The sequence below is a fragment of the Cervus elaphus genome, chromosome 28 (genome assembly GCF_910594005.1).
Source record: "Cervus elaphus chromosome 28, mCerEla1.1, whole genome shotgun sequence".
In the NCBI taxonomy this organism is placed as follows: domain Eukaryota; kingdom Metazoa; phylum Chordata; class Mammalia; order Artiodactyla; family Cervidae; genus Cervus; species Cervus elaphus.
This window is the reverse complement of record NC_057842.1, coordinates 12,030,781-12,046,125: the sequence shown is the minus strand read 5'-3', so window position 1 is coordinate 12,046,125 and position 15,345 is coordinate 12,030,781. Positions and strand designations below refer to the sequence as shown.

The 15,345-nt window shown below is 36.5% G+C and overlaps 1 protein-coding gene across 1 annotated transcript in view; it reads right to left on the bottom strand.

The window, feature by feature from the left end:
• The window catches only part of COL19A1 (collagen type XIX alpha 1 chain), a 417,920-nt gene that overhangs the window by 176,617 nt on the left and 225,958 nt on the right, over positions 1 to 15,345 (bottom strand). Inside the window, exon 14 of the mRNA XM_043890428.1 lies at positions 2,912 to 2,965. Within this exon, the coding sequence (XP_043746363.1) occupies positions 2,912 to 2,965 (54 nt within the window). The remainder of the gene's footprint in view (positions 1 to 2,911; positions 2,966 to 15,345) is intronic.

Sequence of the window (15,345 nt, the reverse complement as noted above, 5' to 3'; positions counted from 1 at the left end):
GTTACCTCTTTGTGGTGGAAACCCTTAAGATCTACTCTTTCATCAAATTTCAAGTATACAACACAATATTAATTACACTCTCATTGCTGTACATTAGGTCCCCAGAACTTATTCATCTTGTATATCTAAGACTTTGTACCCTGTGATCCACATCTCCCCTCTCCCCCATCCTATAGTAATCACCACTCTACTCACTGTTTCTATGGATTTTTACATTTTCAGATTCCACATATAAGTGAGTATTTGTCTTTCCATGACTGGCTTATTTCGTTTAGCATAATATCCTCCAGGTTCATCCATTTTGTTACAAATGGCAAGATTTCCTTCTTTACTAAGGCCGAAATAATATTCCACTCTGTGTGTGTGTGTGTGTTTAACTGTATTTTCTTTATTCATTCACCAGTCAATAGATATTTAGGCTGCTTCCATATCATGGGAGTATGCATATTTCTTCAAAATACTGGTTTCATTCCTTCAGATATGCACCCAGAAGTGAGATTCGTGGCTCATAAGGTAGATCTACTTTTTGGGGGAACCTCCATACTGTTCTCCATGGTGGCTACACCAAATTGCATTCCCACCAGCAGGGAGCCTGGGTTCCCTCTTCTCCATAACCTGTCAACGCTTATCTCTTGCCTTTCTGATACTGGCCATTCTAGCAAATGTGGGGTGATAGCTCACAGCGGTTTTGAATAGTTTTCCTTAAAGATTAGCTACGTTGAGCACCTTTTCTTACAGCTGTTGGTCATTTGTATGTCTTCTTCTGAGAAGTGTCTATTCCAGTCCTTTGTCCAGTTGAAAATTGGGTTGTTGCATGTTTTGCTACTGAGTTGCATGTATTCCTTACATATTTTGGATATTTTGTTATTGTGTTCCTTATATATTTTGCTCCTTATTAACTAGGGGGTATAACTAGATTAACTAGGGGGTATAACTGATCACTCAGTTTCCATGAAGGGGTAGTTACTACGAGCAAAATGTCCCCTGGATGCTGAAAACAGAAGTTAATTCAAAAACATGGTCCTAGACGGAACAGTCATCTTGGTCATGACTGTGACAAAATAAGAAGCTTAGGCATTAAGTACACAAGGTCATTTCATCTAGTCTTCTGCCTCCAGTGGGTAAAATGCTTAAGACAGCCTCAAAAGCACAGATCTAGGGAAGTAATCTTCAATTTTTTCCCTAGGCTATTTAAAACTTTGATCAGGTGGATTAATGAACTCTTGGATAGTGAGCTGGAGAGCTAAAAAGAGGGAAATTATAATTATACACATAGGTGTTGAGAGTACAACCCAAATGTGACTATTTTGTAAATAGTTTTAAAATATCTACATAATCCACTTAATAGCAATGTCTTCTGTTCAGGCTCCTGAACAAACTCTGTTTCCCTGTGAGCACTGTAGTAGAATCTACCTCACAGAGCTATTGTGAGAAATAAATGAAATTAGAAATAGGTAGCCCATAAATGTTAGCTATTATTCACAACAGTTTTCTTTTTTTTCATCATCCAAACTTATTAAGTCCTATTGTGTTCACTGAAATAGCCACTGGGAAAAAGAACTGGATACAGAATTTTTTAACTGAACAAACTTGGATGTCATCTAGTTCATTTTTTTCCTAATAAACTTCTAATTGTAACTCTTGAAAATAAATTCTAAAAAAGAGAGCTGCCCTAGTAGAAGGAGTTAGGAAAAACAAAGAGTGATGCCATTCACAGAAGCACTGTGCTTAGGTTGCAATAGAAGCCTGTGGTCATAGGCACAGGGCATATTTGCCACACTTAGCTCTGCCCTAAATACCATATATACCTCCAGTTCCATTACTGACACCTTCAGAAGGTTCATGAGTGTTTTCTGGGAAAGACCACTGGCATGTTAGGTAGTCAGTAATCTAGACAAGAGGAGGAGCTTAGAGAATGTGGATTTTATTATCAACCCGACAAAAGGCGGACCTTGGTAAAAATACCATAGGTCTTCAAATATTTGAAGGACTCATATATCTGAGACAACAGACTTATTTGCCAGAGGGCAGAACAGGGAATAATAAATTTAAATGACTAAGAAAGAGATCTGGGGTTAACATGCTGAGACAGTAAAAGAGAACATGAAATCCAAAGTCAGAAAGCCCGAATTCAAGTCCTAGCTTGATTTTTCATTAGTTCTAAAACTTTAGGCAAGGTATCTACACTTCATGAGTCACGCAATTCTCATCTATAAGGTAACAAAAGTTAAAAATACTACTCATGTAACAAAGCACATATAAAATGTTTGGAATCTTTAGCATGATTTGAAAATAGTTAATAAGTTAGCCACAGGAATGGCGTACCCCATTGCAGAGAGTGTTCATGGAGGGCTGACCAAGTCTCACCACCGGGCTTCCTTTTACTGGGATCCAGTAAGCCTAACTGAACTGGAAGCCTAACTGACCGCTATACTCCCTCGGCAAGTACGACGTGTTCACATGATACATACATATCTCAAAGGTAGGAAAAGTTAACCACAAAGAGTCACTAATGTCAATAATTTAATTTGGCTAAAGAATGCAGTTAATATCCACAGCCTTTCCAGAATTCATGAGCAGGCTAAAACTCCACAAAGATAACTCATTAAACTTAAATCAGCAAAGATGAGTTTAACTCAAAAACCCCAAAATAGGATCACGTGTTCCAGATTAAATGACAGTTAATTCATTTCACCCAAACAGTATCTCCACACTTGTGCTGCCAATCTGGAAAATATATAGAATTTTCTGGATTGTAAAAGCTCTGTCAAAATCTTAAATTTCAGCTTTCAGATAGTTGATATTCTCCCATTGCCCATTCGCCTGCTGTATTCCAATTTATTTTCATAAGTGTTCAGAAATAAGTAACCTCTGAGTTAGTATGCCTGCCAGTTGTTCTGAGTTTACTTACCCTCTGACCCTCTTTTCCAGGTGGACCTTGAGGGCCTTGTATCCCCAGGGAACCCTACAAGGAAAAAAGGACACATATTAGTAGATTGCTTCAAGCATGCCTGCCTTGCAAAGAATGCTGTGAAAATTAATACTAATTTTATTGATTATACAAAAACTTTTAAAGTGATCTGAGCTCTTCTAAGCTTAGACTATACAATACATTAATAATGGTGAACTGTCCTTCTTTGACTGGTTTATCTTCAGAGTTAACACAACAAAAGAAAAGAAAGATTCCTAACCAGTGATCACTCCCAGGGGTGACTCTCATATCATTGGAATCATGTCTTTTTTTTTTTTTTTTAATCAACCTGCTGTCAATAAATGGTAACAATATTACAGGCAGAAAAACAATGCCTCTTCATGTATTTAAACTCTATAAATGCAAGAGCATTTTTGGTTGAGAGTGGCTCTGTAGTTTTCCTCTGAGAAAACACCTGGTTATGACATCAGCTTCAACATTCATCTATTCATAACACTTAATTTTTAGCCTCATAGACTAATACTTTCTCATGAAAAGTATTTTTTTCAAGTGGTAGAAAAAAATAACCTTTTTTTTTTTTCAATTATACAAAATGTGCAGGAAATCTCAGGTTCACTAATCTGAATCTCCTGATTCTCACAGATACTTACTATTACACAGAAATTCTCAGCACAAAAACCAGAATGTTAATACCGTTGCTGTTTAAAGTCTTTGGGATTGACGGCTAGTTGTTACCCCTCTGGAGGCTTCTCAGTCTCTCTGGCTGCTTCCTCCTTCCCTATTAAGCCTTTCAACGTGCGGGTTTAGGCCCATTTTCTCCCCATTCTCCTGCCATGATCTCGTATTATACCATGGACTTTGGCTTCTCCAGGCTGATGATGCCAAGATTTTTACTCAACTTATCTTTGAGCTTATAGGTCCACATATCCAACTGCCTGCCAGATACACCTACTCTGCTCTCACCAGCATTTGAATTTAGCACAGCAATACCACATTTAGGACCCTCCCACCAAAACTGGGGCCTTTTCCAGCACCCCAACTCTGTAAACCCACGCACCATCCTGCTAGAGCTCTTGTTGGGAACCTAGAACTTGTCTTCCACACTTGCCTCTCTCACTTCTCTTTCACATCCAGTCCCCAAGTCCAACTGATGTAGCTCCAAATAGATGGATTTGATCCATCTATTATTCTCCTCCATCCTTCTGCTCCATCACCCTCTCACTAGCTCACCTGTAAGAGCTTTCTAGGTGACACTAGACACAGACCCCTCCATCCTCCAGAATACAAACTGACCTCAAGAAAATCCAGCCTGACCTCCCTGGGTTGTCCACATAAAGAGATGAATGCCTTATTGCATCAGTCTTAAGGTGCCTGTACTTGTTCTTTAAATTAGTTATCATAATTCCCTTTAAATGATTATTTAGGAAATGATTCACCAGGCTATAAGGACAATGGTAGAATCACTGTCTTATTTAACACCAGGTACCTGTTAATTATTGAAAAAAAAATCATAATGAGAAATCAATCCACTGTTAGAGGAAAAAAAAAAGCCTTTGGGTAAAGCTGGCACTTTTAAAGGGTTTTTTAAATATGTATGGTTAATCTACTATATATTAAAGGCCTTAAACTCTTTGGAATATGAGAAATCCAGTAAAGACACACTTGAACATCAGATTCACCTTCATCCCTTCAGGAGAAGCATTATCATCTAATTTTTGAAAATTAGGATTCATTTTTATAATGTAACCATTTTCCTTAAAAGTCATAGCTACATTTAAAGTAAAACATCAGGTGTGCTTGTGAGGATGTATTTATTATGTATACATTTTTTGGTTTTTCATAGAAATTAACTTTTCACAAATGTCATGGCATGGTAATTTCACCATCCAATTTTATTTAGAATAAAAATATCACAAATATATTTTAATTTTTCACTCTGAAAGCTTTTCTTTGACTAAAATTGTCAGAATTTAATATAAATTCCTGCAGCTAATTTTGAAAAAATTTATACAAAAAATTCTGCATGTATCACCAATGCTCGTGCGTGTATGATCAATCACTCAGTAAAGTCCTACTCTTTGTGACCCTATGGACTGTAGCCTGCCAGGCTCCTCTGTCCGTGGGATTTTCCTGGCAAGAATACTGGAGTGGGTTGCCGTTTCCTCCTCCAGGGGATCTTCCTGACTCAGTGCTCAAACCCATGTCTCCTGTGCCTCCCGCACTGCAGGTGAATTCATCACTGTTGATCCACCTGGCAAGCCATCAACAATGCTCACTGTTCCCCAAATCTTCCTGAGTCTTCCTCCACAAAGTATTCATAAAATGTGGAGAAGGAAATGGCAATATACTCCAGTATTCTTGCTGGAAAAATCCCATGGACAGAGGGGACCATCCATGGGGTCTCAAAGAGCTGGACATGACTGAACAACTGAGCAGATATTCATAAAATGTATGTATTTATTCTTTTACCCATTTTTGGAAAAATTAATGTGACAGGGGCATGTAGAGCCTATGTTTTATTGATTTAGGAGGAATAAAAACCAGGGAATGAAAAATGTGATCAGTTCTGTTTTTTTTTTTTTAACCAAAAACACCTGCCAAATGATAGATAACCAAAGAAAGTTGCCTAATTAGGTCAACTTTAGGATGGTAAATTCTTGACGTGATAAGAAAAGCAAATTTTCAAATCAAAATATACCAAAGATTAATTACAAGATAATCACAAGGGCTTGTGTCATTTTTTTAAGATTGACACAATCTTGGCTTCAGATAAAACTCTTCCCCTTTACCCTTGGAAACTATTATAATTTCATGAATAGTCAAACTTACACATAACATTTTTGATATACATCCAAATGTTGACAGATCTTTCAGTATTTTTAAATGTGAGCTATTAAAACATACACATACTGAACATTCATCAAGGGAGTACAATTAATTCTGAGCCACATGTAATAAAAATTCCATTCCCTTTACTAGTTAAGAAAAATTACATAGCAAAAGCCTACATAAGGTGAAAATATTAAACTTGACTTGGAATGTATTCAATGGATTAAAAAATTTATGAGAAACTTTTTGTTAAAAGCCCAAAAGTAAGATATGACATACTCATAGATAAACCCACTAATATGCCTCCCAGACAGTCATGATTCTGAGTACTTCCCCACTCCTGACCTTTGCTAACTCTAGGACCCAGCAAGGAATTTGATGAAAAAGTGGGATTATTTTTCATCTCCAATGATATTTTTAATCCAATTCACTATTTGGATTATCCATGACAAAATTTTAATACTAGCTCTATTACCTTAATATTCAGAATATTTTTATCTGACTTTATTAAATATTATTAGTTGATTTACAAAGAAAAGTAATATCAATATTATCATTAGTAAACCATTGGTCAACCAAATATTGAAAAATCATATTTTTTCCAGAATTAGGAAATTAAAATTTGAGGATGATCCAACCAGTCCATCCTAAGATCAGCCCTGGGTGCTCATTGGAAGGACTGATGAAGCTGAAACTCCAATACTTTGGCCACCTGATGCGAAGAGCTGACTCATTTGAAAAGACCCTGATGCTGGGAAAGATTGAGGGCAGGAGGAGAAGGGGATAACAGAGGATGAGATGGTTGCATGGCATCACTGACTCAATGGACATGGGTTTGGGTGGACTCCGGGGGTTGGTGATGGACAGGGAGGCCTGGCTGTTGCAGTTCATGGGGTTGCAAAGAGTCGGACATGACTGAGCAACTGAACTGAACTGAACTGAACATTATTTGCAATTCTCCAGCTAACTATTCCTTGCATTTAGTAAAGTCAAACAATGCATTAACCTATCACTTAGCAAAACTTATACCGAGGCTGAAGCTCCTCAAATTAAACTTGGGCAGAGTTCAGCATTTGCCTCAGAACCCTTCAATAATTCCTTCTTACTCTAACCTTGTAAATGCCATTATATGTATGTTTTACTCATCCTCTTAGTTGACTATGAGTTTTAGAGGACAAAAAATCACTGTTTTCTATCTTTTACCATACTTACAGAAGAGAATTAGTAAGTACTTATAAAACTAGATCATAAGGAACTAAACAGAGATAGAATAATACTGAGCATCAGTGGTAGGAAACAGGTTCCTGGTCTACATATAATTATATTTATTTTCAAAACTTTGCCTTGGACTTAAATACCACATTGGAGGACTTTCAGTCCTGTCTCTATTTCTCATCCAAAGTGACCATTCCACTCTCTGATGTCTGAGAGTAAAACTGCCTTACAGTTCATCTAAGAATTAATCATCTACTCTTACTGTAATAGAATAAAAAAATCATGAACTTTTGCTCTGATTCTTGATCTGGATTTTGGTATCATGGGTATGTTTAACTGCTCTTATTCTTGATCTGTATGTTGGTAAGTGGATATATTCAATTTGTAAAAAATCTTTTGAACTACAACTTGTGATATATACTTTTCTGTATATATGTTATACTTCAAGAAACAAAAAACTCTGAAGTCTATGAAAGCTCAAATATAAAAAAGAATTAATCATCTACTATTTGTGACATCATCTCTATTATGATTATTTAAATCTTTGACTAATACTGATGCTTTACATGTTTATACCATTTTCCCATTTGGAGAATCATGTCTTAAGTATCTTTGTGCATGTAGAATCTTTGCATAATCTATGCATTATTTTCTTCTTCAATTTAATTTGGTGAAGAATAATTTCTATCCATTTTTTTTAACTTTTTCCATCTACTTAGGCTTTATGAAAATAACTTTAAACTGAGTTATTCCTAAAATTTTACAATTGTAAAGATTTATTGCCTTTCTGAAAGAAAAACTTAAGACTGCATTTAGGATATTCATGATGTAAACAGCCCCACACAAGCATTCATTTTTAAACAGAACTCTGGACATTAGAAATGTTGACAAGGAAAGGAATTCCTAAAGCTGTTACCTCTTTTAGCTAGGATAAAACTATGCAAAAAATAGTCCCAACCAGCTAAACCATTTTAAGTCCTAGTGGGTTGTTATTACAGTGTGTTACACTGGACAATCTGCTGATTATTTAAGACAGGCGAGAGCTTATCATCATGAAAGCCCATGTAAATATTTAACTGAGAAATTACTTAGAATTAACTGGTTTGCAGCAGAATTTTGAAGTGTTTAACAAATACAGACAATATTTCATAGAGTTAATATGGTAGATTAATTGCGTTTTAACACATTTTCATTTGTGAAATGAGGGCAAAATATATTCATAACTTCTCAATCAAAAAAAGGAGCTGAAGTAAAAGCTGAAAGTTTCATTTTAAAATATTCTTTGTACTCTCTTGCCAGCAATGTTGCAGAACATACGATCCCTAAAACCCACTTCAACAAAAATGTTATGCAAGTAGGTGTATTTTAAGTGTTATGGTTATTACTTTAGAATATGCTTCATAGGCCTGAAACACAAAATTAAGAAGAATCTGTATAAATTCTTTGGCTACCACCATGTCATTTTCTGTCTTTCTAATAGTGTGTACAAAATTAAGATGGAAAACAAAGTTATCTGTCTTTATAGAAAATTTCATGCCTTTAATATGAGAATAATGGGAACAAATTTCATAAGTTGGCGGTATCAGAACAAAACACAAAAACAAGTAAGTAAAGGTATAATAAAGTCCACAGTCCTGGGAAGCAATTTTCATATAAGTTCTGAGAAGCAGCATTTAAGAATGTTTATGGGCATCTAGGTTGCTTCCATGTCCTGGCTATTATAAACAGTGCTGTGATGAACATTGGGGTGCATGTGTCTCTTTCAGATCTGGTTTCCTCTAGGGCCTGGTGCACTGGGAAGACCCAGAGGGATCGGGTGGAGAGGGAGGCGGGAGGAGGGATCGGGATGGGGAATACATGTAAATCCATGGCTGATTCATGTCAATGTATGACAAAAACCACTACAATACTGTAAAGTAATTAGCCTGCAACTAATAAAAATAAATGGAAAAAAAAAAGAATGTTTATGATGAAAAAGGAGTGGCCAGTTTTATACTATTTCACAGAATTATCAGGACTAACACAAGAAAGAATTTCCCTTAAGGTGTGTAAGTATTCAGCAAAGGAATTCTATATTACACATAAAAAGCCTATCATTTTATCATAAGCAGTTGTCACACATTAAGAAACAGATGCTTTTGGAATAAAAACGGCAGAACCTTTTCTATATACTGAAAAATCCCTTGCAAACCTTTTCAGTAACACTGACAAGAGAAGGATAAGAGCTGTCACCAGAAAGAAACCTTTATGACAGATTTGTGTGAACAGGAATGTTTCAATCATTCTCAGTCACAGTAAACAGGTTCCATAATTGGATGGACAATTTTATCTTACCTTCAACAATTTAAAAAATGGAGGTCATTCGCTGTGCTTTCAAAACTTAACAATTTCATTCGAAAGCTTTGGCAGCAGTTTAGACATGAAACATAATGAATTATTGTTCCTTGTGATTGCAGGGTAAATTTTAACACTAATCTTTTTCTATGTTTTCTGAACTCAGAAATCACATTTCTTCTTATTATATAGATTCTGAAATAGCATTTCTTCAGTCACTATTGTTTCAACCAATAAAAACTAGAAATATTCTAAATTAAATAATAGAACATAGTCTCTGACTCTGGAATGCTGTGGGACACCTGTATGTCCCACAGATTTTTCTCTAACAGTGACTTTTCCCTCTATGTATCCTCAGCTCCATTTCCCTCTGCATATTACCTAGCAATATGGACTGTATCTAGGAGGTGTTGAATGGATGAATGACTGCTAAGATTCTGATTCTTTACACTTCTCCCTGTACTTCTGCTCCACTGAGGATATTAATTGCCATGGCTACAGAAATTCCAATTTAGAAACCTATATTCTTCATCCTCAAATCCCACTTGGTACCAAAATAATTCAAGTTATTTAAAATTCTTATGTGGTAGTACTGCAAAGTAGATGCTACACTTCTATTTGGAGGAGTTTGCCCTTCATCAGAAGAAGAAATATAAGCTTCTTTCTTTAAATTATCTCACACTGATGAGAATTAAGTACTTACTTTTTGAAAATACAACATGAACTTCAGAGATTCAAGTATCCATGTAAACCATTAATTACAAAGAAATAGATCCAATTGAGTTATTTTAAATGCTTATTATCATCTAAAATAATGTAGCTTCCTATTTGGCAATTATTCTTGACTCACTTTTATTGATTAGTCATAAGCAATTTCATATTTTAGTAATTTCATGTTTGTAATTATTCTTGGCTATGAAAATCTTTATGTTGGCCCTAACTTAATACATGAAACAGCTTGATTTCAGTTAAACTCAAGGCTCTGTTGACAAGTAAAAAATTGGTGGGCCATGGTCTGTCAAATCCATTTGTATCATCTGCCTTAATGATTTGTGTGAGGGAGAATATGATAGATTAGTATTAATGATTAGTTTGATTCTCATAACAATCTGTGCCTTGGGGTGGCATTGCATAGCTCAGTGACCACAGGAAGACATAGTTCTACTGCAGAAAGAGGGAGAGTCTGTACATAGGCTGTTTTCATACATCTTCCAATGTCTTCTGAAGAATAGACATCATGTTAGAAATAGAATTCTAAATGTAATAGTATCAATAATGTTTGCATTTTGGCTATGAACATAAATGACTAGGCTGAAGGAAATAACATAGTAAATTTAGGATTAAAACAGAAATAAGTATACAGAGATATCCATACACCAAATAAAAGATCTAGGAGTTTAATCAGATAACTGAAGATGGTTTATACAACATGAGGTTAAGTAAGCTGCAACTGAGTAAGATGGGGAAAACCAAACTTCCAATGGAGAAAATGTTCTATACAATAACAAAGAAAAAATTCTAAATATTAAAATATACATTGAGACTTTTCACTTTTTAACTTCTTTTGATCTCCCTCCTTTCTGCCAAAGGCATTAATTTTACTCAGGAAGACTAAGGTAATAATAGTATAAATGTAAAGACAATGGAAGAGTCAACACAGACAGAGGTGGGGGCTGAAAATTAGACTCTATCAGCAGAAGAGTGTTTCTAAATGTCATCACCATCTATGGGGAGATGTTCCCATAGATCATAAAGTTTAACCATAAATCACACGGCACAGAGGAAGGAGCAGATACAACGGTACTTCTATCCACTTGGAAAAGGAATGGAAAAGAGAGTCTTTCCCCTCTGTTTCCCCAAATGAAGAGTTTCAGGAGAAGAATGGTGAGATAATCAGAAAACAGAATGCTTGCTTGCTTTCTCTCTTCTTAGAAAACTAGGAAGAAAAAAGAATTCATAAAACATCAGATTTCTCAGCAACATCACTGATGCTAAAAGACAACGGAGCAAAACTTGTAATTCTGAGGGAAGTAATTCTCAATCTCTTAATTCTGTACCAAGACAGACTGCTAACTGACTGTGAGTGGAACAGGAACCTTTTAGACATGTAAAAACTCAGAAAATTCACCTCCTTTTTACATCTTCTTAATAATTTTCTCAAGGGTGTGTTCATATAAACGAAAGAATAAAATGAAGATAGGAGGTGACAAGGCAAAGAAACACTGGAATCAGCCCAGGAAAAAATGAAGGGAATCACAGAATGAGAATGTCATAGTTGGCCTAGAAAGTTTGTAGCCAAGGAGGAGTAAGAGGTCTGAAAGCCTCAGGCGAGAGCATTTGCAAAGTATGGAAGATAACTGCAGGGGAAACAGATAACTAGAAACACCAGAAAACAACAGTAAAACAATTCAAGAAAGGAAAATATACTACTTGGCTCTGCAAATATTCATGCAGTCATAAAAATGTGAACATTTTATATCTTTACAGTAAGAATACTACTACAATTCCTTTAACCATTCACCTGCGGTGGGCATCTAGATTGTTTCCATTCTTTTACTATTTCAAACACTGCTGACATTTTACCCTTGCATGTGCATAATTTCATAAATGAGGAAGACTATCTGTAGCTATATTTTCTGGCTCAGAGAAAATTTGAAATGTTGGTAGGCAGAATCAAATCTTCCTTCACAGAGACTGCATCCTGGCATTCTTCTCTCAGAATATATGAGTGTGTTTCTTTACACTTGTGTACATATACTGTACTATCAAACTCTTAGACTTTTACTGATCAATTTTTTTTTACTATGGTAAGAATTTTTATCATGAGATCTACCCTCTTAATAAAATTCTAAGTGCACAACAGAGTATTGCTCACTTTGAGTACAAAGGTGTACAGCAGATCTCTAGAACTTATTTATCTTGTATTACATGCACTTTCTATTTTTCATAGCAGTTCCCTAATTTCCCCTGCTCCCATCTCCTGGCAACCATCCTCTACTCTCTGTTTCTATGAGTTTGACTATTTCAGATTCAAGTGGAATCAGACAGTCTTTGTCCTTCTGTTGAGTGGCTTATCTCACTTAATGTCTTTCAGGTTCATTCATGTTGTAGAATAGGACAGGGTTTCCTTCTTTTTTAAGGCTGAATAATATTCTACTGTACATATACACCAGACTTCCCAGGTGGCTCGGTGATGAAGAATCCACCTCCCAAGCAGGAGATGTGGGATTGATCCCTGGATAAGGAGGATCTCCTGGAAAAGGAAATGGCAACCCACTACAGTATCCTTGCCTGGGAAATCCCATGGACAGAGAAATCTGGCAGGCTACAGTCCATACGGTCACAAATACTTGGACATGACTTAGGACTAAAACTATCACCACCACCTTTGCACCATATTTTTTATCCATTTATCCATCAATAGACATTTAGGTTATTTCCATATTTTGCCACATACATAGAAAAAGATCCTCAATACCACTAATCATTAGGGAAACGCAAGCCAAAACCACAGTGAGATACCAGCTCACACCTGCTAGAATGACTACTGCTGGAAAAAAAAAAATGTTAACAAAAATGTGGAAAATTGTAACACTTGTACACTGTTGGTGGGAAGGTAAAATGGTACAGCTGCTATGAAAAACAGTGTAAAGGTTACTAGAAAAACTGAAAATAGAACTACCATGTGACCAGAAACCATACTTCTGAGTACATATCCAAAGGAATTGAGAGCAATGCCAAACTTGCTGGTGAAAACTAGTATTTCAGAGTCATTTTAGTTTACATTGATCTTACTATAAGTGAATTAAGATTTTTTTAGTATGTTGAGTGATCTTATTCTTCCTATTCTAGGAATTCTTTTAACACACTTTTTAAAATCATCACTTTGTCTTTAGATTCAGTTTTGTACTTCAATTCAGTTCAGTTCAGTTGCTCAGTCATATTTGACTTTTTGTGATCTCACAGACTGCAGCATGCCAGGCTTCCCTGTCCATCACCAACTCCTGGAATTTACTCAAAATCATGTCCTTCGAGTCGGTGATGCCATCCAACTATCTCATTCTCTGTCATCCCCTTCTACTCCTGCTTTCAATCTTTCCCAGCATCAGGGTCTTTTCCAGTGAGTCAGTTCTTCGCATCAGGTGGCCAAAGTACTGGAGCTTTGGCTTCAGCATCAGTCCTGCCAATGAATATTCAGGACTGATTTCCTTTAGGATTGACTGGTTTGATCTCCTTGCAGTCCAAGGGGCTCTCAAGAGTCTCTTCCATCACCACAGTTCAAAAGCATTAATTCTTCCCCATCAGCTATCTTTATGGTCCAACTCTCACATCCATAGATGACTAATGGAAAAACCATAGCTTTCACTAGACTGACCTTTGCTGGCAAAGTAATGTTGATGCTTTTTAATGTGCTGTTTAGGCAGGTCATATCTTTTCTTCCAAGGAGTAAGCGTCTTTTAATTTCATGGCTGCAATCATCATCTGCAGTGATTTTGGAGCCCCCCCAAATAAAGTCTGTCACTGTTTCCATTGTTTCCCCATCTATTTGGCATGAAGTGATGAGACTGTAGCCATGATCCTCGCTTTTTGAATATTGAGTTTTAAACCAGCTTTTTCCACTCTCCTCTTTCACTTTCACCAACAGGTTCTTCAATTCTTCTTCACTTTCTGTTATAAGGGTGGTGTCATCTGCATATCTGAGGTTATTGATGTTTCTCCCAGCAATCTTGATTCCAGCTTGGGCTTCATCCAGTCAGGCATTTCACATGATGTACTCTGCATATAAGGTAAATAAGTAGGGTGACAATATATGGCCTTGATGTATTTCTTTCCCAATTTGGAACCAGTTTGCTGTTCCATGTCTGGTTCTAACTGTTGCTTCTTGACCTGCATACAGATTTCTCAGGAGGCAGGTCAGGTGGTCTGGTATTCCATCTCTTTCAGAATTTTTCATAGTTTTTTGTGATCCACAAAGGCAAAGGCTTTGGCATAGTCAATAAAGCAGAAATAGATGTTTTTCTGGAACTCTCTTGCTTTTTTGATGCTCCAATGGATGTTGGCAATTTGATCTCTGATTTCTCTGCCATTTCTAAATACAGCTTGAACATCTGGATGTTCTCAATTCACATATTGTTGAAGCTTGGCTTGGAAGATTTGCTAGCGTGTGAGATGAGTGCAATTGTGCGGTAGTTTGAGTATTCTTTGGCATCGCCTTTCTTTGGGATTGGAATGAAAACTGACCTTTCTCAGTCCTGTGGCCACTGCCGAGTTTTCTATATTTGCTGGCATACTGAGTGCAGCATTTTCACAGCATCATCTTTTAGGATTTGGAAGAGCTCAACTGGAATTCCACCACCTCTACTAGCTTTGCTTGTAGGGATGCTTCCTAAGGCCCAATTGACCTCGCATTCCAAGATGTCTGGCTCTAGGTGAGTGATCACACCATTGTTGTTATCTGGGTCATGAAGATCTTTTTTTGTATAGTTCTTCTGTGTATTCTTGCCACCTTTTCTTAATATCTTCTGCTTCTGCTAGGTTCATGCATTTCTGTCCTTTATTGAGCCCATCTTTGCATGAAATGTTCCCTTGGTATCTCTAATTTTTTTTGAAGAGATCTCTAGTCTTTGCCATTTTACTGTTTTCCTCTATTTCTTCGCATTGATCACTGAGGAAGACTTTCTTGTCTCTCCTTGCTATTCTATGGAACTCTGCATTCAGATGGGTATATCTTTCTTTTTTTCCTTTGCCTTTAGCTTCTCTTCTTTTCTCAGCTATTTGTAAGGCCTCCTCGGACAATCATTTTGCCTTTTTGCAGTTCCTCTTGGGGATGGTCTTGATCACTGCCTCCTGTCAATGTCACAAACCTCTGTCCATATTTCTTCAGGCACTCTGTCTATCAGATCTAGTCCCTTAAATCTACCTTCCACTTCCACTGTATATTTGTAAGGGATTTGATTTAGGTCATAGCTGAATGGTCTAGTGGTTTTCCCTACTTTCTTCAATTTAAGTGTGAATTTTGCAGCAAGGAATTCATA